Source organism: Microtus ochrogaster, chromosome 7 (assembly GCF_000317375.1).
Source record: "Microtus ochrogaster isolate Prairie Vole_2 chromosome 7, MicOch1.0, whole genome shotgun sequence".
Classification (NCBI taxonomy): domain Eukaryota; kingdom Metazoa; phylum Chordata; class Mammalia; order Rodentia; family Cricetidae; genus Microtus; species Microtus ochrogaster.
In genome coordinates, this window is record NC_022014.1 from 49,101,916 (window position 1) to 49,128,283 (window position 26,368).

General features: G+C 36.7%; 1 protein-coding gene and 2 pseudogenes across 3 annotated transcripts in view; 1 reads left to right on the plus strand and 2 right to left on the minus strand.

Moving 5' to 3' along the window:
* The window catches only part of Cnot6 (CCR4-NOT transcription complex subunit 6), a 46,572-nt gene that overhangs the window by 14,475 nt on the left and 5,729 nt on the right, over window positions 1–26,368 (plus strand). Inside the window, exons 3-11 of one of the 3 annotated variants that reach the window (XM_013347428.2) lie at window positions 17,397–17,401; window positions 17,490–17,583; window positions 19,695–19,780; window positions 21,060–21,164; window positions 21,258–21,326; window positions 22,765–22,922; window positions 23,681–23,835; window positions 24,534–24,688; window positions 25,598–25,828. In XM_013347428.2, the coding sequence (XP_013202882.1) occupies window positions 17,570–17,583; window positions 19,695–19,780; window positions 21,060–21,164; window positions 21,258–21,326; window positions 22,765–22,922; window positions 23,681–23,835; window positions 24,534–24,688; window positions 25,598–25,828 (973 nt within the window). In that variant the 5' untranslated portion in view covers window positions 17,397–17,401; window positions 17,490–17,569. Of the gene's footprint in view, window positions 1–17,396; window positions 17,584–19,694; window positions 19,781–21,059; window positions 21,165–21,257; window positions 21,327–22,764; window positions 22,923–23,680; window positions 23,836–24,533; window positions 24,689–25,597; window positions 25,829–26,368 lie in introns of all 3 variants that reach the window. The other 2 variants (XM_005350168.3, XM_005350169.2) reach the window with 2 other exon arrangements.
* Window positions 1,103–10,688, minus strand: LOC101998958 (annotated as a pseudogene).
* Window positions 8,558–9,029, minus strand: LOC113456328 (annotated as a pseudogene).

Below are 26,368 nucleotides of genomic sequence, written 5' to 3' on the forward strand. Positions count from 1 at the left end.
TGAAAAGTCCTAAGTTATTAAAACATTTAAAATGTCATATTCTGTAGTTTTTGAAAGATAGGAAGAATGCCTATCTGAAATATATCTATGTACATCTAGAAAATCTAACTAACATGACTATAAGCTTGACTATTATTGATGACTATCCATTAACAACCTATATACATTACATTTTTAAATGAACTACACAATCACAATACCTTAATCAAGATCAGAAATACATATACATATAACAAAATTGACCTTAAATTTAAATAACTGAAGCAAAATCCATATCCATGCAAATTATCCATATCTATATCAAAGATGGCAAGCAGCAGGAAGAGAGAAAGGTGCTGGGCCTGGCTTGGTCATTTAAAACCCAAAACTGACCCCCTCCTTCTCCATCAAGACCATACTTCCTAATGTCACTCCCTAAACATTGTATGTTTAGGGAGTCTATGGGGTCTGTGGGGTCATTCTCATTCAAACTACCACACTGATAAACATTTTGTATAGGAAGGAAAGCTATCTGTCTTTTTATAGGTATGTATGCCAGAGGTTGATGGTAGGTGTCTGCTCAGTTGTTCTCCACCTTAGTTTTTGAGGCTTTGTCTTTTGCTGAAAAACTTCCTAGCAAAACTGAATCTAAGTCTGTAGTTCCTATATTCCTGCCTATAACAGTCTTCTCCCATAGCTGACATCTTTTATCAGTGATACATTTATTACAATTAGTAAATTGACACATCATCATTCAAAGTCTGTAGTTTATGTTAGGGTTTCCTGTGGTGTTCTGCATAATGGTACAGAGGGTATAGAGCAGAAGTTCTCAACCTGTGGGTTGGGGCTCCTTTGGGGTCATATTCCAGATACTTACATTATGATTTATAACAGTAGCAAAATTAGTTATAAAGTAATGAACTAATTTTTTTGCTGTTTACTTTATTTACTTTGTTTTTTTCTTTGCAAATGGGCAGTACTGTACTGTTGACAGAAACTTACATTGAGTGGGAAGGCAATCTCCAATTAGAAACTGGCAACACAAGACTCACCACAAACATATCAGTAAAGGCATGTCAGGAGAATGCAAGGAAAAAGAATCCATTGGGATCACAGTATGATCTTATAGAAAATGGTGGAAGTCAAGGCATAAGCAGAATTCATAATGATGTTTATGGTGATTAAGAGGTCCCCGTAAGACTATGGGGATCAACTGTAGCTCCCTAAGTTTCCCCCTGATTTTTCTCATCTCTTCCATGAACATTTTCATATAATCTCCTTCTCCACCCAACACATCATTAATCTGCCTATTGGGTATGACTCATCAGAAGTTAGGGGCAGGTCGACCAGCCTGTCCTCTGGTTCTGGTTGTTTACAACAGGCTGGAGGCCATAACCTCCTCCCTAAGGATAGTCTTCCTGTCAATTCTGCAGAGGCTGCTCCATTTCTTCATTTTTCTGGATCTCTGCCTTGCCACATAGACCTCTCAATTCTTACTGCAAGATGTGTTACCGCAGCTGGTCAGGGCCTGATGCTAGCCCGCCATGTGCAGGGAAGCATGGAGCTGGTGGCCAGAGGCAAGTCTCAATGAAATAATTGTAAGTTTGGGGGTCACCACAACATGAGGAATTGTTTTAAAGGATTGCAGCATTTGGAAGGTTGAGAGCCACAGGTATAGTCATGGATCCACCATTATAGTATTACACAGAATAGTTTTTCTTCTCAAGAAATTCTGTTTCAGAATATTCTCCCATGCCTGGCAATCATATTTCTGTTCTCATAGTTGCGTTATTTTTGTGAAGGTGGAATAATTGGAATCATACAGTATGTATTCTTTTCAGATCGGCTTTTTTCACTGAATCCTGTGCCTTTCGTGACTCAGTTTCATTCTACTTAGCCCTGCATTATGCCACACTATCTGGAAGTACCATCATCTCTTGCTTACTCATGTCCTAAAGAACATCTTGAGTTCTTGCATGTTTTGGCATTTTTACATATTGCTACTCCAAACATCTGCCTGTGGATTTTGCTAAGGACAAAGAAGCTCATATGCTAAGAGTATGCTTGGTTTTTACGAGAAACTACTCAAGTGTTTTCTGAAGTGCAGCTGTGTACTGTGTTTCCACCAGAGTGAACAAAAATTCCTATTTTACAGTCTCATTAGGATTTTTTGTCCTTGGAGCTTTGAGTTTGGCCATCGTGATGGTGTGTTGGTTATCTTCTTTTAAATTCAGTTTCTTAATGATATGTAGTATTATCTTTTCATATGCTTGTCATTGATGTTTTCTTTGATAAAGTATCTATCTGTTCTGATCTTTTGACCATTTTAAATAAGTTTTTTCCTTTGTTGTTTAGCTTTTAATAGATCTCTATATAGCATAAATAACAGCTCTGTTGTGGCTTAAATGTGAAATATCCGCCTTTAGGTTGCTGTGTTTAAATACTTGGTCTCTAGCTGATGGTGTGAGAGTTCTGTAGGCTTTAGGAGGTGGAGTTGTAGAGGAAGTGGGTCATTGGGGAAGGGCCTTGAGGCTGTATCTGTCTTGGTTCCATTTTCTGTTCATTCTGTTTTCCTGAAAGTTGATGCTGTATTGGCTTCTTGGTTTTGCCAACATGCCTTTTCTGCTTTCTACCTTCCTTGTCTTTCCTGCTGTGCTGAAATGGAGGCCCTAGAATAGTGATTCTCAAGTTGTGGGTTGTGATTCCTTTAACAAACCTCTATCTCCAAAAATATTTACATTATGATTCATAACAGTAGCAAAATTACAGTTACGAAGTAGCAACCAAACAATTTTTGTTGTAGAGAGGCCTCTTGCTTGTTCCCAGCTGTCCAGACTCCTGAAATAATCACACAGAAACTATATTATTTGCAATACTGTTTGGCCAATAGCTTAAGCATATTGTTAGCTAGCTCTTACATCTAGAATTAACCCATTTCCATTATTTTATATTTTACCACAAGGTTTGTGGCCTACTGGCAAGGTTCCAACATGTTTGTCTCCAGCGGCAGCTCCATGGCTTCTCCAGCTCTACCTTCTTTCTTCTAGCGTTCAGTTTAGGTCCCCCTGCCTCCCCAGATCTACTTGGCCCTATCAGGCCAAGCCAGTTTGTTTATTAACCAATGATATTCACAGCATGTAGAGGGGAATCCTACATCACCTCCCCTTTTCTGTTTAAATAAAAAAAGGAAAGTTTTAACTTTAATATAGTAAAATTACATATAACAAAACAGGTATCAATTAAGAATTACAGTTACAACATTTATTCTACTTTTTATTTTATCATAACTAAGGAAAACTATAACTATAACTATATATTCTTAACTCTATCAAATACTCCAGAAGGATATAATATTACCTAAGTAACAGAAAGTGCATTGAAAGCAACTTCCAAATCTCTGGAATTGACAAAGACATCTCGCTACCTGGACATTCATTCACCCAAAGTTTTTCTGTATTATTGGGGCATCCATCTTCAGCCCACAGGCCCATAGTATCCAGCAGACTTTTCCATGAAGCATAAAATTTCAGACAGTTTTGCCTATATTGGCAGTTTGTCAGTAGCCCCACCAGAGACAGATGCCGGATGGAACTTTACCTAGTAAACCACAGCCATCTGGCAATATACAGATTAGTAGAAATAGGTTAAATTAAGATGTTAGCCAATAAGAAACTAGAGCTAATGGTCCAAGCAGTGATTTAATTAATACAGTTTCTGTGTGGTTATTTTGGGATCTGGGCAGCCGGGAAATGAACAAGCGGCCTCCTACATCGAATTTTATGGCTGGGATCACCACAACATGAAGAACTGTATTAAAGGTTCATAGCATTAGGGAGGTTGAGAGCCATTGGGTAGAACAATGAGCAGAACAAGCCCATTCTTCCCTTATACTGCTTTGTCAGCAACAATAACTAATACAGTCTTTAATCAGATGTCTTTCCCACTCTTGTGTTTTCACTTTGGAGATGAAGTCCAGGGCCTCATGCACGTTAAGCGTGTTCTTCTCCAGAACTACATCTCCCAGATGTGCCCTTTTATAGCTTCTTTCAGTCTATGGCTTATCTTCTCCATAGTCAAGGGCAGACTTTTTTTATTTAAATGTTTTTCTTTTCTTTCCTTTTCTTTTTTTTGGTATTACATTGAGTCTGTATATTAAGTTGGGAAGAACTGACATTTTTGGCAGTATTCAGTTTTCCTAGCCGTGAACATGGGCTGTCTTTTTACTTACTCATTCTTACTTGATATCTTTTTATGGAATTTCATACTTTTCCTCATTTTGTATCTCTCGTTTTTCATAGTGTAAATGTAAATGGTGGTGTTTTTACTTTGAATTTCATTTATTCATTGCTGGCATATCAAACAGACTGACTTTAAGTCTTTATGATTTTTAAATTTTACTCTTGTATTCTAGCTCTAAGCCTCATTATATGTTGATAGTTTCATTCATGAGAAACAATAAGTTGTTTTTGCCCACCTAGGTTTTTTAGTGTTCTTCAGTTTTATAAAGGCAAATTTCTGTTTCTTTTCTCCTTCTAACTGAAATACTTGTAATGAAAGTCTAGTGATAGGTTTTTTTTTTCTTTCAGATTCTGGCTCATTTTGTTTTGCTCTTTTGAAAGGTTTTAGCTGGAGGAAGAATTCTTAGTTAATGGATTGTATTCTTCAATAAAGCTCACCTTTGCCTCTTGTTTATGTCGTTTTTCTTAAGTCTACAATCATTCCTATCATTGCTTCTGTTATGTATGTCCATTTTATGAAACAATTTTTAAGAGATTTTTGTCATTGGTTTTAAGTACCATGATTATGATGTGTTTTTGTAGTGTTCCCCACACATACACACTTCTTTGGTGATTAGATTTTGTTAAACTTTTTAGATCTGTGGGTTTACAATTTACATTGTCAGATAATTTTGTTCTGCTTTACTCCCCTGTCCCTTTAGGAGTGTGTGGTTAGCTGCATTTTAGTTTATTTAAATTGTCTTTTAGATTGGTTAGGCTTAATTTACTGTTACCTTTATTTTATTATTTTTTTTTTAAAAATTTTGAACTAGTTTTCATTTCTATACCATTAATTTCATTATTTTATTTCAGTGTCATCTAATATTTTCATCACTAGAGGTTATGGGAATTTGTTTTCCTTGCCTTTACATTTCCCTCTTTCTCTTTTCAAAGCATATATCAAATATAACTTTATTATCTTTTTATTATCTTTGGAACTGTTTCTGTTTGAGGTTGGTTAAAGTCATTTTGTTTCTTCTTGTTTGCATGCTTTTATAATTTTTGTTTGAATATACAAAGTACAGAGGTCTACTTCTGGATAATTTTATATTCTTAGAAATACTCTTGAGCTTTGTTCTGAGAGTTAAATATCTCGGAAACTGTTTGATTTCCTTGAAGCTTGCTTTTAAGTAGTACTTTCCTAAGTATTCTCTGGTTAATAGGTTTTCCGTTCTGGCTGGTAGAAAATCAAATTGTTCTGATAATTGAGATCCCAAGCATTGCTTTCTCTGTTCTTATCAGTTTCTCTCTGCTCTCCTCTTCATGTTAGGGTTATTTCGTACATGAAAACTTTCTTCACATCTTATGTAGCTCTCTATTTAGCACTCCATTCTGTGAATGTTACCTGCCTTGACCTCTCCCGACTCCAGCTTCATCTCAACTTTAATTTGACCATCAGACTCTGCCTGGGTTCTGTCCTGTTGCATATTTTCAGGACACTGGGCAGAAGGCTGAAACAGTTATTTGAGCTGTCTTTATTTTCCACCTTTAACTGCTGCCGTGCTGCCTAGTGCCCACCATCTGAAAATGTCCCCTTCCTTCTGAACCTCTTAGAGGTTTTGGTCTATTGTTTTTCTTTTCCTTGCAGTTTTCAGTTCTTTGATAGTTGCTGGAAATGGAAATTCTATGACCTTTTTTTCTTTAGGAGTAAATCTACTTGTTTATTTTTCAGCTAATTATGGAGGGGTGGGTGACTTTAAGTAGGGACTGATCTGACTTGAACCAGATTTCACTGGTTGTGAGCACCTCTGCCTGTTGTTAGATCATCCCTCTTCCATTTATAGCTCCCAGCTGGAATTTTGGTTTAACATGCTCTTCTTCCTCAGGTTTCAGAGTTCCCCTTCTTGAATATATAAGATAACTTAGATTCTGTTTGGCCTCGGCATCTGCTTTCAGTTTACTTCTCAGCTGCTGTTGGTGATTCTGTAACTGGTACTCTTGGAGCATATCCCCCTTCATACCTGTCTATGCTTCCCTGCCTCCAGGTTTCCTGTCATATCTTTGCTGCCTTTGTTTTCCCCAGTACAAGAGTTGGCCAACAGCAGTGTTGTTGAACAAACAGGTGCTTTAAACTTAGTTTTATTTATTTTTAAATTTCATATAATACATTTTGATCCTACTCACTCTCCACCCCAACTCCTACCAGATCTTTTCCTACCTCCCTGCCTATCCAACTTCATGTTCTCTTTCTTTCTCTTAGCAAACAAAGACATGGAGTCCAGTTTGTATTGGCCAATTACTTCTGAATGTGAGGTATGTCCTGGAGTGTAAATATTTCAAGTGTCAACTCCATTGAAGAAAGCTGACTTTTCCCTTAGGTAGCAGCAATCAAATGCCAATAGCTTCTTGACTGGGGGGTGGTACTTTTTGCCCACTACAAACAAACTCTTGTCACAGGAATCTTAAATTAGATGTGTATAAAAAATTCTGCCTTAAGATGTCAACTTTCATATCTCTTTTGTACCCATTTTAATGGGGGGGGGTGTAGCTGTGATTATCTGTTTTTGAGATGCACCTGTAGTTCAACAGCTGTGTTTGTTCCAGGCCTTTTTGAGATATATCAGTGTAGGGCAGAAGGAACTGTACTAAGCAGAACTATATGCAGTGAACTTCCAGGAGATACAGGCTTGGCTCTGAACTTAGTGGCACCTAAACTGAAAAGATTTTTGAAGTGGGTGCTTTGCCTTTAGGCCACACATTAGTTTTTATCTGTGACACTGTAACATTTGAGTTTATTGAGAAAGCTTTATTCAGATTTACTTTTCTGTGAAGAATAACATACTATGACTAAAATATTGAATCAATAACTTTATGATTTTTTAAAGCTATTATATGAAGCTCTTTTGATAAGTATTAAGTATAACTTGAGAATAAGTCAGGCTAAAGTGGGAGAGGAAAAGAAACTTAAGTAGAGACAGCAGATGCTGAGTGGTAGTTTTAAATTGTCACTCACTTGTTAGAAATTATTTATATGCCATTCATTCATTTCTTTCTGAACTGATGAGTAGGCAATTAAATATAAAGATTTCCAGAACTTTACAAACTGTAGGAGTTCCTGACATGATAGTTATGAAACTGTGATACATAGAGAACACAAATGCTGGAAGTGTTATCTTTGAGAAGGTTTTACTAGCTTGGCATGATTAAGGAAAGCTTCTGAGATAATGATAGAAGCCAAATAGAACTGAGATAAGGGAACTTTCGGAAGGGAAACACAAAAATATTTTTTAAAAAGAGCACAGCGAGGCCAGATAGCCAGTCCTGCCCCTCACTGGCCTTGTGAGAACTGGCCTGTGTGGCAGGAGAGATGTGATCACAGGAGAGCTAGTTCCACCCCTACCTAGCCTGCTGCCAAAGTGATTCAAGCATGGAACAGTTGGCCCTGGCCCTCACTTTGGCAGGGGGCAGTCCCAGTAGAGGCCCATTGACCAACTCAGCTACACCCAGGCCCACATCCAGGGTTTTGAGTTGGCCTACCCCAACATCTACCCCATGTATGGCCTGCTAGAGTACATGAAGGGACTGGTCCTCTGGAACCATAGCTACAGGATCTTCATGATAGCAGGATATCTGAGAGGAGTTTAAGTGAGGTATTGATAGTGTTTAAACCAGAACCTTTGAAGAACAAGGCCAATAACTCACTGCAAGAACATTTGCAAGTAAACCTTTTTGGATAAAATGGTACTGTGTGACACATTGCAGCTCCCGATGCCACTACAACAGATGAATATGTGATAGGATGGGAGGAAAGAAGGAACAATGTTTTGTGGGTTTTGTTTTTGTTTTTTGTTTTTGAGAGAGGGCGCTACAAGGGTAGAGGTAGGCATGGAGGCATTGGGAAATAAGTGGGATTGGGGTACATGATACAAAATTCCCAAAGAATCAATAAAAAACTTTTGTTAAATTTTAAAAAGTGCACAGCAGGGCTGGAAAGATGGCTCAGAGGTTAAGAGCATTGCCTCTTCTAGAGGTCCTGAGTTCAATTCCCAACAACCACATGGTGGCTCACAACCATCTGTAATGAGATCTGGTGCCCTCATCTGGCCTGCAGGCATACATGCAGTCAGAACACTGTATACTTAATAAATAAATAAATCTTTACAACAAAAAAGCAAACAGCAAAAGTGTGTTTTCCATTATTTCTCTCTGCATGTTTCTTTGCATCCCTCTAGAGTTGCTTTGTGCAAACACATAAACGAGTTATTCCATTCTTCTTTTTTAATTAAAATGATATATCTGTAGATCTGTATTTTGAGTGGGTTTTTCTTTCAAGTTTATTCAGCACATCACAGTCTCCAGCTTCACTGAGGTGACTGGCCATGTCCACAACCAAAGCCGCCTCTAAACTGAAATTCAGCTGCTGAGCCAGTCCCAGCCTCAGCTTTCTTTGTCAGCCCCAGAGGACACACAGCATTCCTTCTGTCAATATTTCTGCAGTTCACTCACCCTCCAGAACCCCTAGGCTGACGCCTGCCAGTTTTAAGATGGCTGCAGGGTGGCAGTCATGATCACCGAATATAGGTGGAGGTAATTTCAGAGATATTGGATACCCTTGTTCATAAGGTAGCAGTAGAAATGTCTCCAGGCAAACTGCTCCTTCACCTGGCCTTTAGACTTGAGAGACTTAGTGGCCTTCATTACTTGAAGGTTGGGCACATTCTTGTCTAATAGCTCGGGGTGTTTGGGCATATGCACATCTTTTTTGGCAACCATCACTTCTTCCTTAAAAAGGAGTTCATAGATGGCAAACCAGTTCTTCTTAGGAATCAACATCTCAGAGGCTACAGGGTTCGAGACAGAGTCTGGAAAGGAACAAGAAGAGATTTTTGTGTTTTTTGAGACTGGGTTTCTCTGCATAGCCCTGGCTGTCCTGGAAATCACTCTGTAGACCAGACTGGCCTGAAGCTCACAGATATCTGCCTGCATCTGCTTCCTGAGTGCTGGGATTAAAGGTGTGCGCCATTGCCACATGGCAACAATGGGCTATTTTATATTGTTCCTAATATCTATAGTCAAAGGTATATCCATTTATAGTTTTGACATGTGATATTTTGAAGTTTTTTTTTAAATTTACAAGGAACAGTATCATCTGGAGATTTTTTTGTTATGATCATATATAAATTAAGATGGTTATGATGATTTTCTTCTGTTTTCTCCATCAGTTTTACATACTTATTATATCTACTAGTTAGTTTACCTTTTTGTTTGTGTGATAAATAAGGTCCTACTTTATTGTTATATGCACAAACATACATTTGGTTAATATATGCATTCTATATGCTAACAGGAATGTTCTTTGTCAATGCTATGAACTTTTTCTTTTTTTTCCAAATCTTTGTAGATCTGTGGGTTAGTTAAAGCGCTTTGATTTCTTGATAGGTTCACTCTGCCTAGTCCTTTAGGATTGTTTGCAGGCAGACCTTACTGAACTGCTGTGAATGTGTGCATTAGGTAACTTCTTGTCTGCTTCTCACATATCTGAATGACTGATTTAGTGTTTGTGGGGGAATCAAAGCAGTACTAAACCAGGAAACTGTAAAGATCAACTGTAATTCTTGTTTCTTCTAGAATGACAGATGTTTATTTTTTTCCAGAATCTTTATAAATGTATAGTTTAGTTATTTAGATTTCTTGGTAGGTTCATTAATTATGTGCATAGTCTCTTAGTAGCTTGCTAATCACCACTGTCTGATTTCAGGGAACAATAATTCTTTCTGTCTCCTGATATTTAGCAATAAAATATTCTGGGAACTTTAGAATGAAGTCACTTAGTTGAATGTGGCTCTTAACCAACTTAGGAGCACATTTTCCACTTAATTAGAGAAATGTTCTTGGATCGAGGTAGTCATAGTTTTACCAAAGTGTAATTCACATGCAGAAATTGGCATGCATGGGGTGGGGGGCACTGGACTGGATAAAATGGCTTGGTGACATACTGCTCTTGCATGTCCTCTTACAGAGGACCCCAAGTGAGTTCCTAGCACCCGCATCAGGTGGTTCAAAAATAACTAACTGCAATTCCTTGGGATTGCATGCCTGCACAGCACAGAGTCCCACTCAGATACACACAATTAAAAATAAGTTTTTTAAATCAGCATGTATATATTGTGATAATGTGGTGTATTCTGACCTGTATATGCTTTTTAGTGAGTGTATCCATCATTCCTAAGAATCTGTGATCCTTCGTTTCTCTGCCAATTTTGCATCTCTTCTCTCATTTCTATACTAGATTTGTGTTTTATAGAATTTATGTAAATGACACCAAGATGGTTTTTGTTTTTATTTTTCTGGTAGGCATGTTTTCTTGTAGCCTTGGCTGTTCTTGAATTTGATATTTAGTCAAGGATGACTTTAAATTTTTTTATCTTTCTGTCCCTGTGTCCTTCATTTCTGGGACCAGCCACATGCATACATACTATATACCTGGTATATGTTAGCACTGGTAATCAAACCCAGGACTGCATGTATGCCTGGCAGGCACTCTGCCAACTGAGGTGAATCCTTACTTCCAGTGTGTTCTTTTGTTTTGACTTGTTCTTTCTCTACTTACTCATACTTAATTTGGGGTTCGTTTGTGTTTTCTTTCTTTCTTTCTTTCTTTCTTTCTTTCTTTCTTTCTTTCTTTCTTTCTTTCTTTCTTTCTTTCTTTCTTATGGAGTAGTATTCTGTTGCACAGTATGGCAGCATTTGTTTATCCATTAACCTGTTGGATTTAGAGGGGCTATTATTTATAGTGTTTCATCATTACAAATTAGGCCACTGCAAATGGTCCTGTTGGTGTGGGCATAGCTTTTATTTCTCTGGGTTAAATATCTGTAGTCAAATGGTAGTGTATTTTTAAACTTCTGAAACTCTTGAGACTGTTTAGAAGCAGGTTTGTTTGCTTTTTTCCTCCCTTCCTCCTTTTTCTTTCGTTTCCTTTTCATTTAGTTTCGTTTTACTAGATGTCTGATCAGCATCATTAGCACAGTGGCATATAGTGAGTGTTTTGGACTCAGCTGTCCTTACATGTAATGCTATCTTATTGTAGTAAGGAGTATGCTAATTTGTTCCCAGCCACTTAGACCCAAAATAATCGCACAGAAACTGTATTAATTAAATACAGTTGGCCCATTAGCTCTAGCTTCTTCTTACTGGCTTAACTCTTACATATTAATTTAACCTATTTCTATTAATCTGTGTATCACAACGTGGCTATGAGTAGCTTACCAGCTAACGTTCCCAGTGTCTGTCTCTGGCAGGTTACATGGCTTCTCTCTGACTCCACCTTCCTTCTACCTTGCTATAGGCCAAGCCAGTTTCTTTATTCATTAACCAATAAAAGCAACACATAGACTGAAGGACCTCCCACACCATCTTATTGTGACTCTAATCTGTGTTTTTTAAATTACTGCTTGTTGAACATATTTTAGTATGACTTATCTGCCATCTCTTTGTCCTTTTTGCTGAAGTGTTTGTTTAAATTTTGCACTTCTTTTGAAAAGAGTATTTTTAAGTTCTTTATTGTCTTAGTCCTTTTAAAATATGCCACAGGCTAGGTAATTTATAAACAGTTCAAAGTTGTTTTATATTGTCAGAGTCTGGAGCAGTGGCTCTCAACTTTCCTATTCCTGTGACCCTTTAATACAGTTCCTCATGTTGTGGTGACCCCCAACCATAAAATTATTTGTGTTGCTACATCATAACTATAATTTTGCTATTGTTATGAATCGTAATGTAAATGCCTAGTTTTTTCAGTGGTCTCAGGCGACTCTGAAAGGGTCATTTGACCCCTAAGGGGGGTCACAATTCACGGGTAGAGAACTATTGTTACAGAGACTGAGAAGGCTGAGATCAAAAGAGAATAGGTGAAAGAATGGCATGGCTGGAGAGTGTGAGAGAGGGGTTAAGAAGAGACTATAAACTTTCATAAATTTTTCTCATCATAACAACATCAGCCTGTTCATGAGAACAGAATGTGGTGAACTGAACATACGTCATGTCCTGCTGGCATTGTATATCAGATATATATATATATTCATTTAGTATTCAAAGCTGTGTAAGTGCTCACTGTTAGCATTCCAGTGCTTGTTTGGAGACTTACCATCATTCAGTTCCTGCTTGGACAGCTAAATGGTTTTCCTGGTTTTGGAAATGATTGTTAAAGCCACTATAAACTTCTGGGATTTCATTTCATGACCTATTTCTTTACTCTTTTCCACATGGTGCTGGAGATTGAACTCAGAGGCTTGTGGACTTTATCCCCAACAGAATGTGATTTGTTTGTTTTGAAGGCAGGGTCTCACCATTGTGTGTGCTGGTCTTAGACTCATATCGGTTTCTGGCTAGAGGGTGTGTGTGTGTGGGTGTGTGTGTGTGTATGTATTTTTTCACTTGTCAAAAGCACCAGCTGTTGGTTCGTTGGTTTAATCTGTTCTCTTACTATTTCAGGTTTGGATTAAAATTCTTCTTTTCTAGTTTATTAATACAGAAGCCAAATCCATTCCTTCATTGATTTGAAACTTATGTTTCTTTTCTTTCTATATAGAATAGTTTCCAGTTAGTCTTTTAATTGTTCTGACCAGTGAGGTAATTTCTAGCATTTTCTAGGCATCTGTTCCAATTTCTAAATTTAATCCCAACATGATTTTGACAGAAAACATTTTTTATTGTAATCTCTTTATAGTAAACATTCCATCTACACTTGACGTAAGTTGTCTTTTGCTGCTGTTGTGTGGTCTTTTAAATCAGTGAAGTTAGGTTATTTGAACTGTGGCATGGTCCCTATCATTTTTGTCTTTTTAATTGAGAGGAGGGTTCTGAAATCTCCTGATTGGATTTCTCTTTCTCTTCACAGTCTTACCTGGTTTTGCCAAAGTGTTTTCACAACTTTCTTACAAGTTCCACAAATAACCTAGGAGTCTGTATTCCTGATTAGTTGGCTTTATTATGGTAGGGTTTAGTCGTTTGGTTCCTTTGTTTGTTAGCAGCACAGCTACTCCAGCTTTCTTCTCACTGTATTAGATTATTTTTGTACTCTTGTCCCTATGTATTTAAAACTGGTAAATAGTACATGTTATTGGGGTCTATTTAGACATTTTCGTGTGACTGTTAGATCTTGAACTCACCATCTTACTAGTTTTTAATGACCCCATTCTGTTCTATATTTTGTTTTTCTTACCTCTCTTTGAAATAAATGGATGTATGAATGTTTGACTTATTTTAGTGTACATTATCGTATGCCACTTTCTATGTTGTGTTAGAACCTCACACTTCACTTTCTCATCTTTATTCTTTTGTTATACGTTATATTCGTCTGCCCTAAATCTTGTAGTTTCTATTAGTTTTACTTTTTAAAATAGTCCATGTTTGTTTGTTTTGAGATAGTGTTGTGTGTAGCCAGACTGGCCTTGAACTTAATACACTAAGGATGATCTTGAATGCCTAACACATGTGCCTAATCCTTCTGCCTTCACTTCCCAAAGGACAGTATTGTAGGCATGTGCCATCACACCTGACATCAATCAATTGTTTGGTTGGTTGGTTTTAGTTTTTTGAGACAGGGTTTCTCTGGCTGTCCTGAAACTTTTTTGTAGATCAGGCTGACCTCGAATTCAGAGATCCACCTGACTCTGTCTCCCAAGTGTGCCACTCCTGCCTGATAAGTAAAAATTACAAGAAAAGGGCAACTCTGCCAACACAAGAAATCCAATTAGGTCAAATCAAACCAAATCAAAATCCCATTGTTTTATTAAGAATAACGCTCTCGGGTGGCCAAGTGCATGGTGGGGAGACAGGACAGCCGGGAGCCCATGCAGACCCAAAAACAACTTGTTTCTCCTCTGGGAGCTCTTTTAAATACCCTGTGGGAACCGTCCTGACCCCCCACTCTCCAGGGAGGGGTCAGGACCTGGCATGCTGGGATTTGGAGTCCAGAGCAGTGCAACTCCCAGGCCAGGGGCTGGGGTCCACACTCCCAACTTAACACTGCCCAGCTAGTCAGTTGTTTTATAGAGAAATTTAAAATATTTTTAAAAGTTTGTATGTTATATTTACTACAGATATGAACATTCCTTATCTGAAGGACCTGAAATCTAATACTTAATATCCATGTTTTAAAATCTCAGATTTTAGAACATTTCAGATTATTAGATTAGGAATTTCACTGGTAATATCTATATGCCAATAATTCCAAATCTGAAAATCTCAGAAGTAGAGCTGTATAGCTTGTATTTCTAATAAATTTCCATCTGGTAATACTGTTTTTATACTACCTAAAGAATTTTCTACCTTATACAGCTACTGTCAATAAATTCTTTCAGCTTCCCTCTAACAAAAAAACTTGCCTTCATTTGGAAATTTTTACTTACACTGCATTAGCAGGATCTTTCCCCCAGAACGTTAAAGACTGTGCTCCAGTCATTTTTTTATAACTAGACATCTACTGACATTTTATCTTTGTTCTTTTTGAAATGTAATTTTCCCCATATGACTGCCTTTTATTTATTTTAAGCCCTATATAATAATATAAATAATAATATATAAAATAAATATTTTGTTTATTTTGGTTACTGTGTGTGTTCATATAGTTTTCTTTTTCTGCAATTTTTTGTTGTTAGAAATAATTTATCTGGCTAGAGAAATCTTGATAATTAACTTTCATTTATTATCAGTGATATAGATTCACTTTCCATAGTGAAGGACCTCCATGAAGGCATTTTCATTCATATTCTCCCTTCTGTCTCTCTCTCCTTTTTCCCAACTTCCCCTTCTTGCTAGTCTCCATGTTTGAATTTGCTGAACTTTTGTGTCTGTTGGTGTATTAGTTAAATGTCTCATTGCTAGTTCAAAATACCCGACAAATGTAACCTACAGGAAGTGAGGGTTTTTGGCTCTTAGTTTCAGGAAATACAGTCTATGATTGGGAGCATATAGTGTCTGGAGCAGGAGACAGGCAAGAAGCAGAGGTGAATGCTGGTGCTCAGCCCAATTTTTTTTCCAGTCTGAAACCTTAAGCATAGAATCGTACCACCCACTCCCACCTCAGCTAACCTAATCTAGATAAATCCTTCAGAGACATGTCCAGAGATTTGTTTCCATGGTGAGTCTGAGTTCCATCAGATTGACCGTCAAAATTAACTATCACACTGGCTTAATAGTCCTCTTTGCATAAGTAACATTTTTTTTGTCTCCCTTTCTCTTTTTCTTATAACAGCTTGAAATACAATTCATACATCATATAGTTCATCAACCTAAAGTGAAGCTTTGGTGAATTTTGTATAGTTATAGATTTATGCAGTGTTTATCTCAGTTTCAGAATGCCATATTTACTAGATTCGTGGGTTTTTTTTTTTGTTTGTTTGTTTTTGTTTTCCATTTCCCCTTAGCATCCTTTCCTAGAAGTGTTTCTCTTCCCTCTTGGTGGGTTTTTACTGTCTGGACATTTCGTGTAAGGGCATTCATACGATAGATGATATTTCATCACCAGCTCTTTCCCTTTATCAGGTATTTTAACAAGTTGGTCCTTGTTCTAGCATATATTTGTTTTGCAAATAATATTGTATGGCAATGAGCATACCATAATTTATTTAAATAATTATCAAGTCAGTTATCTGGATTGTTTGCACTTTTGAGTCTTAAAAAAACATTCTTCTGTAATTATTTTTGTTGTTGTTGTTTGTTTTGTTTTTCGAGACAGGATTTTTTTGTGTAGCTTTGGAACCTGTCCTGGAACTTGCTCTATAGACCAGGCTGACCTCAAACTCAGAGATCCTCCTGCCTCCATCTCCTGAGTTTTGGGATTAAAGGCATGCGCCACCACCGCCCAGCCTTCTGTAGTCATTTATGTGCACATATGAGAAAATACTGAAGTGTTACCTGCCTGCTCGTATATTAATTCCATACTGAACTTTTTAAGGAACTGCCATGCTGATAAGTACCTGGGCCATTTTATGTTTTCACTAGCAGCACATAAATAAGGTTTGAGTTTTTTCTGCTTATTGCCTCTGAGTATATTGATCCAGGTGGGTTTGAAGTAGTTCATCGTTTTGATTTGGGTGGGCTACATTTCCATTTCCCTTATAGATAATGATATTAAATATCTTTTCATGTGGTTGTTGGCCCTTTGTGTATTTTTTTGAAGAAATATGTATTACATTGAGTGTTTTTGAGATCTCACTGTGTATGTAGCCCAAGCTGGTGTCAGGCTTGTGAGCTTTTTGCCTCCATCTCCCAAGTGCTGGGATTAAAGGCAAACTACTACTCTAGTTGTACTCGTTTTTTTTTTTTTTTGTTTGTTTGTTTGTTTTTAAATTGTGTGTGCACGAGTGTGCATTCATTTGTATGTAAATACAGATGCACAAGTGCTGCTATGCTGTATGGAAGTCAGGACAACCTTGGTGTACCCACCATTCAACCTTGTTTAAGACAGGGTCCCTGTATTTTGTTTGTTTGTTTTCTGCATCTGCTGCCAGGACTATAAGTTTCTAAGCGCTTCTCTGGATTGTCTTTTCTCTGCCTCCCATCTTCCTGAGGACTCTGGGATTATAGATGCTCACACTGTCTGGTATTTAATGTAAATTCTGGGAATTGGAACTCAGGCCCTTATACTTGCCTAAGTGCTTTTACCCATTGAGTCAGCTCTCTAGCCTCTCTTGAGTTTTAAGAATATAAATGACTTAGCAGATTTATGATTTGCAAATACTCTTTTTTTCTATGTGTTTTACTTTTCTAATGTAAATAGAAAGCAGAATTCCTATTTTCTGGTGTATAGAATGAACAGTTTTTCAGGCATTAGTACTTGATTTTGTCCTATATTTTATAGTATACAATTCTAGATTTAGCATTTTAGCATTGCTGTGAATTATTGATGTTTTGTTTATCATATCTGAGGTTATTTAAAGGATAAATTTTTTGCAGTGTGCTCTTAAAATAAAGGTACTTTCAAGTATTGACACTTCACTTTAAAAGTTTAAATTTTTAGTTTTCTTCTGCAAATTAAATTGTTCAGTGCATGCAGTAAATTGTTCTAAAATAGATTAAAATTTTCCTTGTTAAGCTTTCCCAAACTTTTTTAAAAAGTAAGTCTGAATTTTATTTAATACATGGGCCAAATTTTGGAGATCGCTATTTAATCCTTTCTTCTTTTTTTCTGTCTTGCAGGAAAAGTAAGAAGCTTAAGCTCATCTTTGTGGTCACTAACTCACTTGACAGCTTTGCATCTGAGTGACAATTCCCTGTCCTGTATTCCTTCAGACATTGCCAAGCTTCACAATCTGCTATATCTGGACCTGTCCCATAACCAAATCCAGAGTTTACCGGCGGAACTCGGAAACATGGTATCACTCAGGTATGCAGACTCAGTTTTGGACATTTAGGTCCCCCAAAAGAAAGGCAGCCATATATCTTGTTAGGAAATAAAGCCATTTTATATTTAAATAAAGGGGGCATCATAACTGTATCTTTTGGTGAAATATTTTCGTAAGAATTGAATGTCTAATAATAAAAATTAAATAGGTCCCTTGCTTGGTTTTGATGATGTTGCTGTTAATTATTTTTTTCGGAGACAGGGTTTCTCTGGTTGTTCTTGCTCTGTAGACCAGGCTAGCCTCAAACTCAGAGATCCACCTGCGTCTGCCTTCTCAGTGCTGGGATTAAAGGAATGCACCACTACTTCCTGACATTGCTTAGTTTTTTATTGCTGTTTTGTTATGTATTTTTCTTTGAACCCCCCCCCCCCAAAAAAAAAACCTCTTAAACATAACTCTTTTTTGATTCTTTGGGAATTTGACATCATACATTACAGTCCTGCTCACCCCCAGTCTCTCCTTATCCACCCCTCACCCTGTAGCATCCCCCCCCTCATCTCCCTTCTCTGTCTTTCCAGCACCTCTTTATTCCTCCCAGTGGCATCAGGATCTATGGTGTGTCATGCAGTATTCCCTTTTGTTCAGTCAGCCTCACCCACAAAGTGTTCATTACAGTGAGTCATTTGTCTGAACCAAAAAATTTTAAACGCTGTAAAGCACTGTGCTGTACTTGGCTTATGGCCAGCAGTTGATGCCACGCAAACATCCTTAATAACACTGGTCCTCAGAACCTGTTGCCTGTAGTAGGAAAGCCCTGGCATGAACCAAGCTAGAGTCAGTTGCTGCGCTCATGGTAGAATTTGTAGTGGTGCTGTCCTTAGGCATTTAAAAATTACGTGGTCTTGAACAGGCTTCTTAGGCAGAAGTTAGGGATGTTGTCAGTGATGAGTAAACATAACTAACTCCGTCCAATTTTAATGTTTCAGCAAATGATAATTGCTGAGTGTGCATTTGTTTGTTGTTTTTTTTTTAAATCTTTAAAGGTAGATAAGATCAACATAAATACAAAGCTAAACCCAGTGTACCTACTCTTGCACAGTGGTTTTCATGGCTTCTAGTGTGAAGAATGGAGATTTTCATAGATTTTTTTTGTCTTTATTGCTCTTACACTAGCCTTTTAACAATTTTCTTGGCTTAGTTATTGAGTATTTACTAGACTATTTTTAATCCTTGGAAACAAAACAGATTTTATTTTTCTTGTTCAGTTTTCTCAGAAGCAACCAAGATTTGTAAAAAAACAAGAATAGTAGAAATCATTCTTCTAAAATCTGGTTAGTAAAACTTCGTGCAGGAACTAGTCTTTTGTTTATATAAATTTTACTTTTAAACTGAAAATTTTGTAAATCTGGAGAACTATTAAACATAAACTTAACTTGGAGCCACCATTAAGCTCGTTTAAACAGTCCTCATGGTAGCTGCGTATGAACTACTTTCCTTGTTGTGATCAAATACCCAAAAAATAGCTTCAAGGAGAAGCTTTTTCATTTGACTCCTGGTTTGAGGAGATAGAGTCCATCATGGTAGAAAGGACATGGTAGCAGAAATGCCCAGCAGCTGATCACATTGCTTCCACTATCAGGAGGTGAAGTTGGGACAGTCCTAGCCCGCTTTGGTGGTACTACCCATATTGAGGCTGGGTCCTCCTCAGTTCAACCTCTCTGGAAGTACCCTCACATGTACCTTTGAGATCTGCCTCTTGGGCTGTTTCATCCTTTCTGCTTTCTTAAGTACATGTAGTGGAGCACACATGTGCCAAACTAGCACTGCTTTGCTACCTGCAAACCATGTGCCTGCCTATCAGTAATCTGATATATCCATGAATTTAACAACTTTTAAAAATTGAAGCTTGTATCATACTTTCTGTATTTATTTTTCCCCCTATATATTACCAAAGGTTTGATCCGTGGCAGTTTTGTTGCTGTTGTTGTTGTTGTTTACCTACATAGGAAGGCCAAGGCTAGATAATGGAATATAATGTGTAAAACTTTGTCACTCTTAGTTACATACTTTCCTAGAAATAACATTGTTGATTTTAGCTGTCAAGGTTAAAATTAACATGTCTTCTGACTTCTTGGAAATTTTTGATCAACAGGGAGCTCCATTTAAATTACAACCAGTTACGAGTTCTACCTTTTGAGCTGGGAAAACTGTTTCAGTTACAGACTTTAAGCCTGAAAGGTAGGATTTTATTTTTTCTTACATTTTTTTTCCTCAAAAAGCTTTAAGAGTTCTTATTGGAATCTTTGGCAGGCAGTGTTGTTACTCTGCTCTATTGCTTTAACTATGCTGCAGTTCTCTGTTCCTGTGACTTGTGACTTCCAACCCCAGGCCATCTGTGTCTTTGTGATCTCTTCTGCTCTCGGCCTCTCTGCTTTCTTTTCTTGATGATACATGACTTACACCATGCTTTCCCACCATGTCATAGATAGCTTTTTCTCATGTTCAAATCAAAGTGCAGCTTTCCATAAAGTAAGAAAAACTTTCCTAGGTAAATAGAAATTTTTGATTTAGTCCTGGTATTAAAAATTAGGCTTTTGAGGGTTTCTTTTTTAAAAAGAAGTTGATTTATGGGTACTTAATTAGTGTTGGAAATGGGAAAGAGGGCACAAATAATGCAGGAACCATTGTAAAGTTCCGTAGCCAGGAGTCAAAGTCACATTTTTACAGTGTGAAGACAAATGGGCATGTTTTATGATGTAATTGGTTCTTTACCAGTCTGGGCAGGTGTGGACAGACAGACGGCTGTCTCCTAAAGGAAGGCCTTTGGATAAAGAGTTAAATTCATATTTCTAAAAGATAGGTACAGAATCAGGTTATATTCTTATAAGTCCATGTGGTATATCATAAGAACTATTTAAGAAGTAAATATAAAATAAAAATATACACTTATATATGTAATTTTTAGCAGCCATTAGTTTTGCAAGTGGTTCAAATCCATTTCTTGCCAGAGAAAGCTGCTTTGTTATCCCTTCCAGTTTAGAGCTGATACAGAGTACTTCCATATTAACATTAACCCATTAATCATCTTTTTGAGTATTCCTGTAAAACTGCAAATTTTGAGGCTGGAGAGATGACTCAGTGGTTGAGAGTCTTCCAGAAGACCCTGGTTCAATTTCCAGCACCCACATGGTTCACAGCCATTTGTAACTCCAGTTTCAGGTGATCCAGTTCCCCTCTTCTGGCCTCAACAGTCATAGGCATGCCAGTGATGCACAGACATCAATGCAGGCAAAACACCCATGTGCATAAAACAAATCTTTAAAAAAAAAGAAACTTAAACAGTGAAATTTTTTATATTAAAATTTCAAAAGTGATATTTTTATTAAGTTTTTAGCAACTATAATGTAACAGTGTTATAATATTATAATTTTTTGTGGCATTAGGTGATTATTTTGCTAAATTTTTCTAAGTTTGAAACATTGTATTATTTTAATTTACCTACTTAAAATTGCCCCAGGAAATCCACTTACCCAAGATATATTGAACCTCTGTCTGGAGCCAGATGGAACAAGAAGGCTACTGAACTACTTGCTCGATAATTTGTCAGGTACTGCAAAAAGAAGTAAGTGACCATTTGTTTAGACTTTTTATTAGGAAGACATGTAAGAATATCACTTAATTATTATTATTATTATTTTTATATATATATACCCAGTTTCAACAGAACAACCACCTCCAAGATCGTGGATCATGTTACAAGAACCAGACAGAACAAGACCAACGGGTTGGTAGCTCTATTTTCTTTTTAACTATTAATGTCACCAGGTCTTGATAAATCTGCAAGTATTGTTGAAATACTTTAGATTTTTAACAGCATTGAAGGCAGTATGGTTATAGGTTGATTTAGTTTGGGAAATAATGGTAAAGATTTAATTCTGTAATACATTGCTTCTCAGCCAAGAACAGTTTTTTATGGGGATGGGGTGTTGAGACATGATTTTTCTGTGTAGCTTTGGAACCTGTCCTGGAATTCATTCTGTAGACCAGGCTAGTCTCGAACTCACAAAGATCCATCTGTCTCTCTCTCCCAAGTGCTGGGATTGGATTAAAGGCGTGTGCCACCACCGCCAGGTTAGCTGGGAGCAGTTTTATCTCTGGGGAACATGTATCAATTTTGACAATTCTGATTGTTTAAAGTGGGAGAAATATTGCTTTAACCTAGAGGTTGAAGTCAGGGACACAGCTAAATACCCTGCATCATCTGATCTAGTCAGTTTCTCCTAGCCACACAGAATGTCAGTACTGACACTGTTGAGCACTTGACCTCTATTACATCAGGTTTGCTGAAATCTTTCCGCACAGGAGGGTTCCATGTGTTTATGTGTTCTAAAGGTACTTGATATTATTAAAGTCTAAGATAGTTTTCTTACTTGAGAGGAAAAACATTGAATTAATGGCCTCTGGTATATTTCAACATAAGTTTTATAAAAATAGTTTAATTCTCAAGGTATTTTTTAACAGGATTTGCTTCTGCATGGATAAGCACAGGCTATCTTGTTTAATGTTGCTTTGCATTATTTTGCTTCATAGATAATTAAAATGTGTTGTGGGTTTTTGTTGCAACCCCATGTCAATAAAATCTACCATTGCCTTTTTTTCTGTAGCTCAGACAATTTTTTTTTTCAGTAAAAAATATATATCTTAGTCTGTGTTTAAGACAGTGCTGTTCTATAGATTATAATGAAAAACTTTTTTGTGCCCCAGGAACCCAAAAATAACTTCTGTGATTTGCTTTGTTGAGTACTTACTATTTTAGTGTTCTGGAGCCAAACTCACAGTCCATCTTCAAGTTAGTCTGTAGTTGCTCTGTCAGAAAAAGAAAGTTGGCAGCCTGTTATGGAAACTGCTTGTCAAGTTTCCACATCCTACGTTAACAGTTAGTGGCATAGAAGAAATAAGGAGTCTTGGTATATCGAATTAAGACTCAAGAACCTGTCTTAGCTTCTGTAGATACAAGCACATTGTATCCTAATTGGTTTGTTTATTTGTGCTTCCATTACTTATTTTTCTTTCTTTCGCCTCAGCTGGCATAGAATAATAGCTTTTTGGTAACTATAGGTTGAGTGGTTGAAATCAGACTAAATATAGTGAGGACTATTGCTGAAGTAATTTTGGTTATTGGTCTTTTTCTGCCGTGTGTGAATCAGTTATCTTTCCTACAGCCTTGTTTTCTGTCATGTGCTATAATGTTCTTTGTGATAAATATGCGACCCGGCAGTTATACGGCTACTGTCCATCATGGGCGTTAAACTGGGACTACAGGAAAAAGGCCATTATTCAAGAAATCTTGAGCTGCAATGCTGATATTATCAGTCTTCAGGTAAGTGATGCAAAAGACTCTTTAAGTTGTGTGACCCTTCAAACCAGGACAAAACAAGAAACAATTATACTAGAATATATTATGCTAATATATTTGAAATCTTAGCTTCAGTGGCTCTTAAAATTCTAGGCTTTTCTGGTTTAGGAGAATTCTGAGAACAGTAACTCTTGCTTTGCAACTCTGTGCTGTCAGATAAAGCAAAACAGGTTTAACTAGGTTTTAAAAATTGACAGTAACTTTCCTCTTTCCTCCAGTGTCCCTGTATACTGCATTTGAATTGGGTGGCTAAGTTACTAAAATTGTGGCTTTTCTGGATATATTCTTGTTTTACCAGCACTGTTATTAGAAATGTTGGGGTGACGTGGAAAAAAGATTGGACTGTCTGCATAGTAATGTGGGTTTTTTTTTAACCCAACTCTCATAATAACTTATACAGTTTGAGTCTATTTGTTTTTCTTCAATGGGTCTAGAATTAAAATATGTGACAGCTGTAATTCCTTCTTATATGGTTCTTGTTCCATCAGTTCTAAGATAAATCTATATGTCTTCGGCTTTACTCCTAAACTACAACGAACTGGCATTGGCATCTGGTGCAATAAAGTCTTCTGATTGGTTTTAGACCAATTATATTTTGAAAATGTTCTGTTCTTTAGTATATTGTGATCTTTTGAAAAAATATTTCAGACTGTACACATGGGTTAATGTATATAGGACATATTTTTGTCCTTGAAGTAACTTTGCTGGTTATGATTTTTCAGGAGGTCGAAACAGAACAGTATTACAGTTTTTTTCTGGTAGAACTGAAAGAACGTGGCTATAATGGATTCTTCAGTCCTAAGTCTAGAGCTAGGACGATGTCGGAACAAGAAAGAAAGCATGTTGATGGCTGTGCAATATTCTTCAAAACAGAAAAGTAAGTCTATCTAACTTTTTGTTTTTTTTAAAGGTAGTGTCTTCAATATTCGCAGGGTAGGATCAAGGATATCTCAGTTACTTAGCAAATAAGAGAATGAAGTGCTATATTATTTAAGAAAACACAAATATTTAAAGTTTAAATGGTCTTTTTGTTTGAAATAACTTGTTTTGGAGGGGATACTGAAAATACTGTTATGTTTAGGGTTGTTTACTAGGGCTTTACTTCCAACTGCTAATTGAAATATAAGTAAAATTCCCTCTTGGAAACCTATGCTTTGGAAGATAATTGTTTAAAAATTATGAAATGAAATATTCCAGCACTAATGGTAAGGATGACTGACTATACTATATTATGTTGTAAAGGTATGTCCAGGTTTTGTTTTTATCAGGAACAGATTAAAAACAACTTTAAGGCCTGGCGATATACATCAGTGTTTAGGGTCAGTAGATATACATTAATGGTAGAGAATTTGCCTAACATGTACAAGACCCTGGGCTTGATGCTCAGTACCACAAAAGAAACAAGCCAAGTTAGACTAGAAATAACTTTAAATGAATTTAGGGAGCTTGGTACTATGGAGGATTTCCCACAGTATGACTGAAGTGTCTTTATTTGGTAATGAAGTTTGGAAGAAAGACATTTCCCTTGGAACTAATGTCTCGCATTCCCAATCACATATTTGTGCTTCGTTTCAGATTTACTTTGGTTCAGAAACACACTGTTGAATTTAACCAACTAGCAATGGCGAATTCAGAAGGGTCTGAAGCTATGCTGAACAGAGTCATGACGAAAGATAACATTGGAGTTGCTGTACTGCTAGAACTTCGAAAGGAATTAATTGAGATGTCATGTGAGTGATTGTTTCACTTCCTGTCAAATTGACAGCCCCTTCCCTACCAGTTTAGTAGTTCTGATAAGATATCCTCAAACCAAAATCTCACTATATATATTTAATGGTCTGATCTAACACGTAAAAAAAGTCAGTGAGTATTTTTCTTTTCTAAAATACCATACATCTTTTTCTTTAGTTCAAAGGTAAAGATGAAAAGTCATTGCCAGAAAAATTATTGCCTTGACAAGGCATAAAGGTAAAAAGATACTTGTGAGATTATGGAGGTAAATAGTAATTGAAATAACTGTTCAGGGATCAGAATTCCATATGCTTCATGGTTTCTTGTCAGCAAGGGTGTTTGGCAAAGCTAACTTTTTAATGTCAGTCTCCCCGTGACTGATTTATACTAATTATGTTAAGATCTTGAATTTGAGGAAGGCGACGACTTTTTAAAAATTATGAGTATGTGTATAGTGACTTGGATGCTGAGAACTGGAATTTCCATCACTTGTTGTGGAATGTGGGGTATTATTGTAAAGATAAAAATAAAAGATAAAACCTAGTGACTGGGAATTGTGTGCCAGTGCTAGTACTTGCACAAATCTAGACAAAACAAAAACCCCAAAAGCTAAAGAATTAGTAACTGCTAAAAAGTATATATCTAAGAGAATTTAGGTTCAAATCTGAGAGATTTGTTTTAGGATATCTAGAAATACCTCATGGACTGTCTCTGTCCAAGTAGTCTTTACTTCTGGATATATCAAATAGATTTAGAGATAGAATTCTTGGGATTCATTGATTGGGTAGGAAATCACTAGATGCATTTTAGATTCTTTTGAGAAATTTCATTTGCTTTCAGATGCTTCAAGAAACTATAGACCAATGCAGATTTTTCTGTTGGTTTGTTTGTTTTTAAATCTACTATAGCTGGAAAACCACATCTGGGAACAGAAAAACAACTTATTCTTGTGGCTAATGCTCATATGCATTGGGACCCTGAATACTCAGATGTGAAGTTGGTACAAACTATGATGTTCCTCTCAGAAGTGAAGAATATTATTGATAAAGCCTCTCGGAGCCTCAAATCCAGTGTATTGGGAGAATGTGGAACTATTCCGCTTGTGTTATGTGCAGATCTGAATTCTTTGCCAGACTCTGGTAAGAAAAGTAATATTTTATATGAAATCGGTACTTTTTAACTGAAGTTTTTCTGTGTTTTATAAAACACTTAGTATAAGTGCATGTATACTGAACATGTCAAGGTTTGCATGCGGGTCAAAGAACAATTAAAGGGGAATTGATTCTCTCCTTACATGAGTTCAGAAGATAAAGCTCAGGTAATCAGGACAAGAAACTGCACCAGCCCTGTAATGTGTTCTTTTGATAATTCAGAATTTAGTCTAAAGGAAAATTCATTTTGTAGTGGCATCAGTGAATGGGTTTTACAATTTTTTTAAAATAAGATGCGAAGGGGGAAGAACATAGAAACCTAGGGGGCTAATGAAAGGCTTTTTTTTCTCTGTTTCTTTTTAAATTTACCCAAAGACATTTATAATCCAGATGCTAAAAAGCTGTTAAGATAACTTCTTTGGGATTCCAGCCTATGGTAAAATAATATCACAGTTAAATTTGACTTAAAGTATGTTACAGAATCCCAAATTTTGTTTCTTATAACTTTCATAAAAAGTACAAAGTACA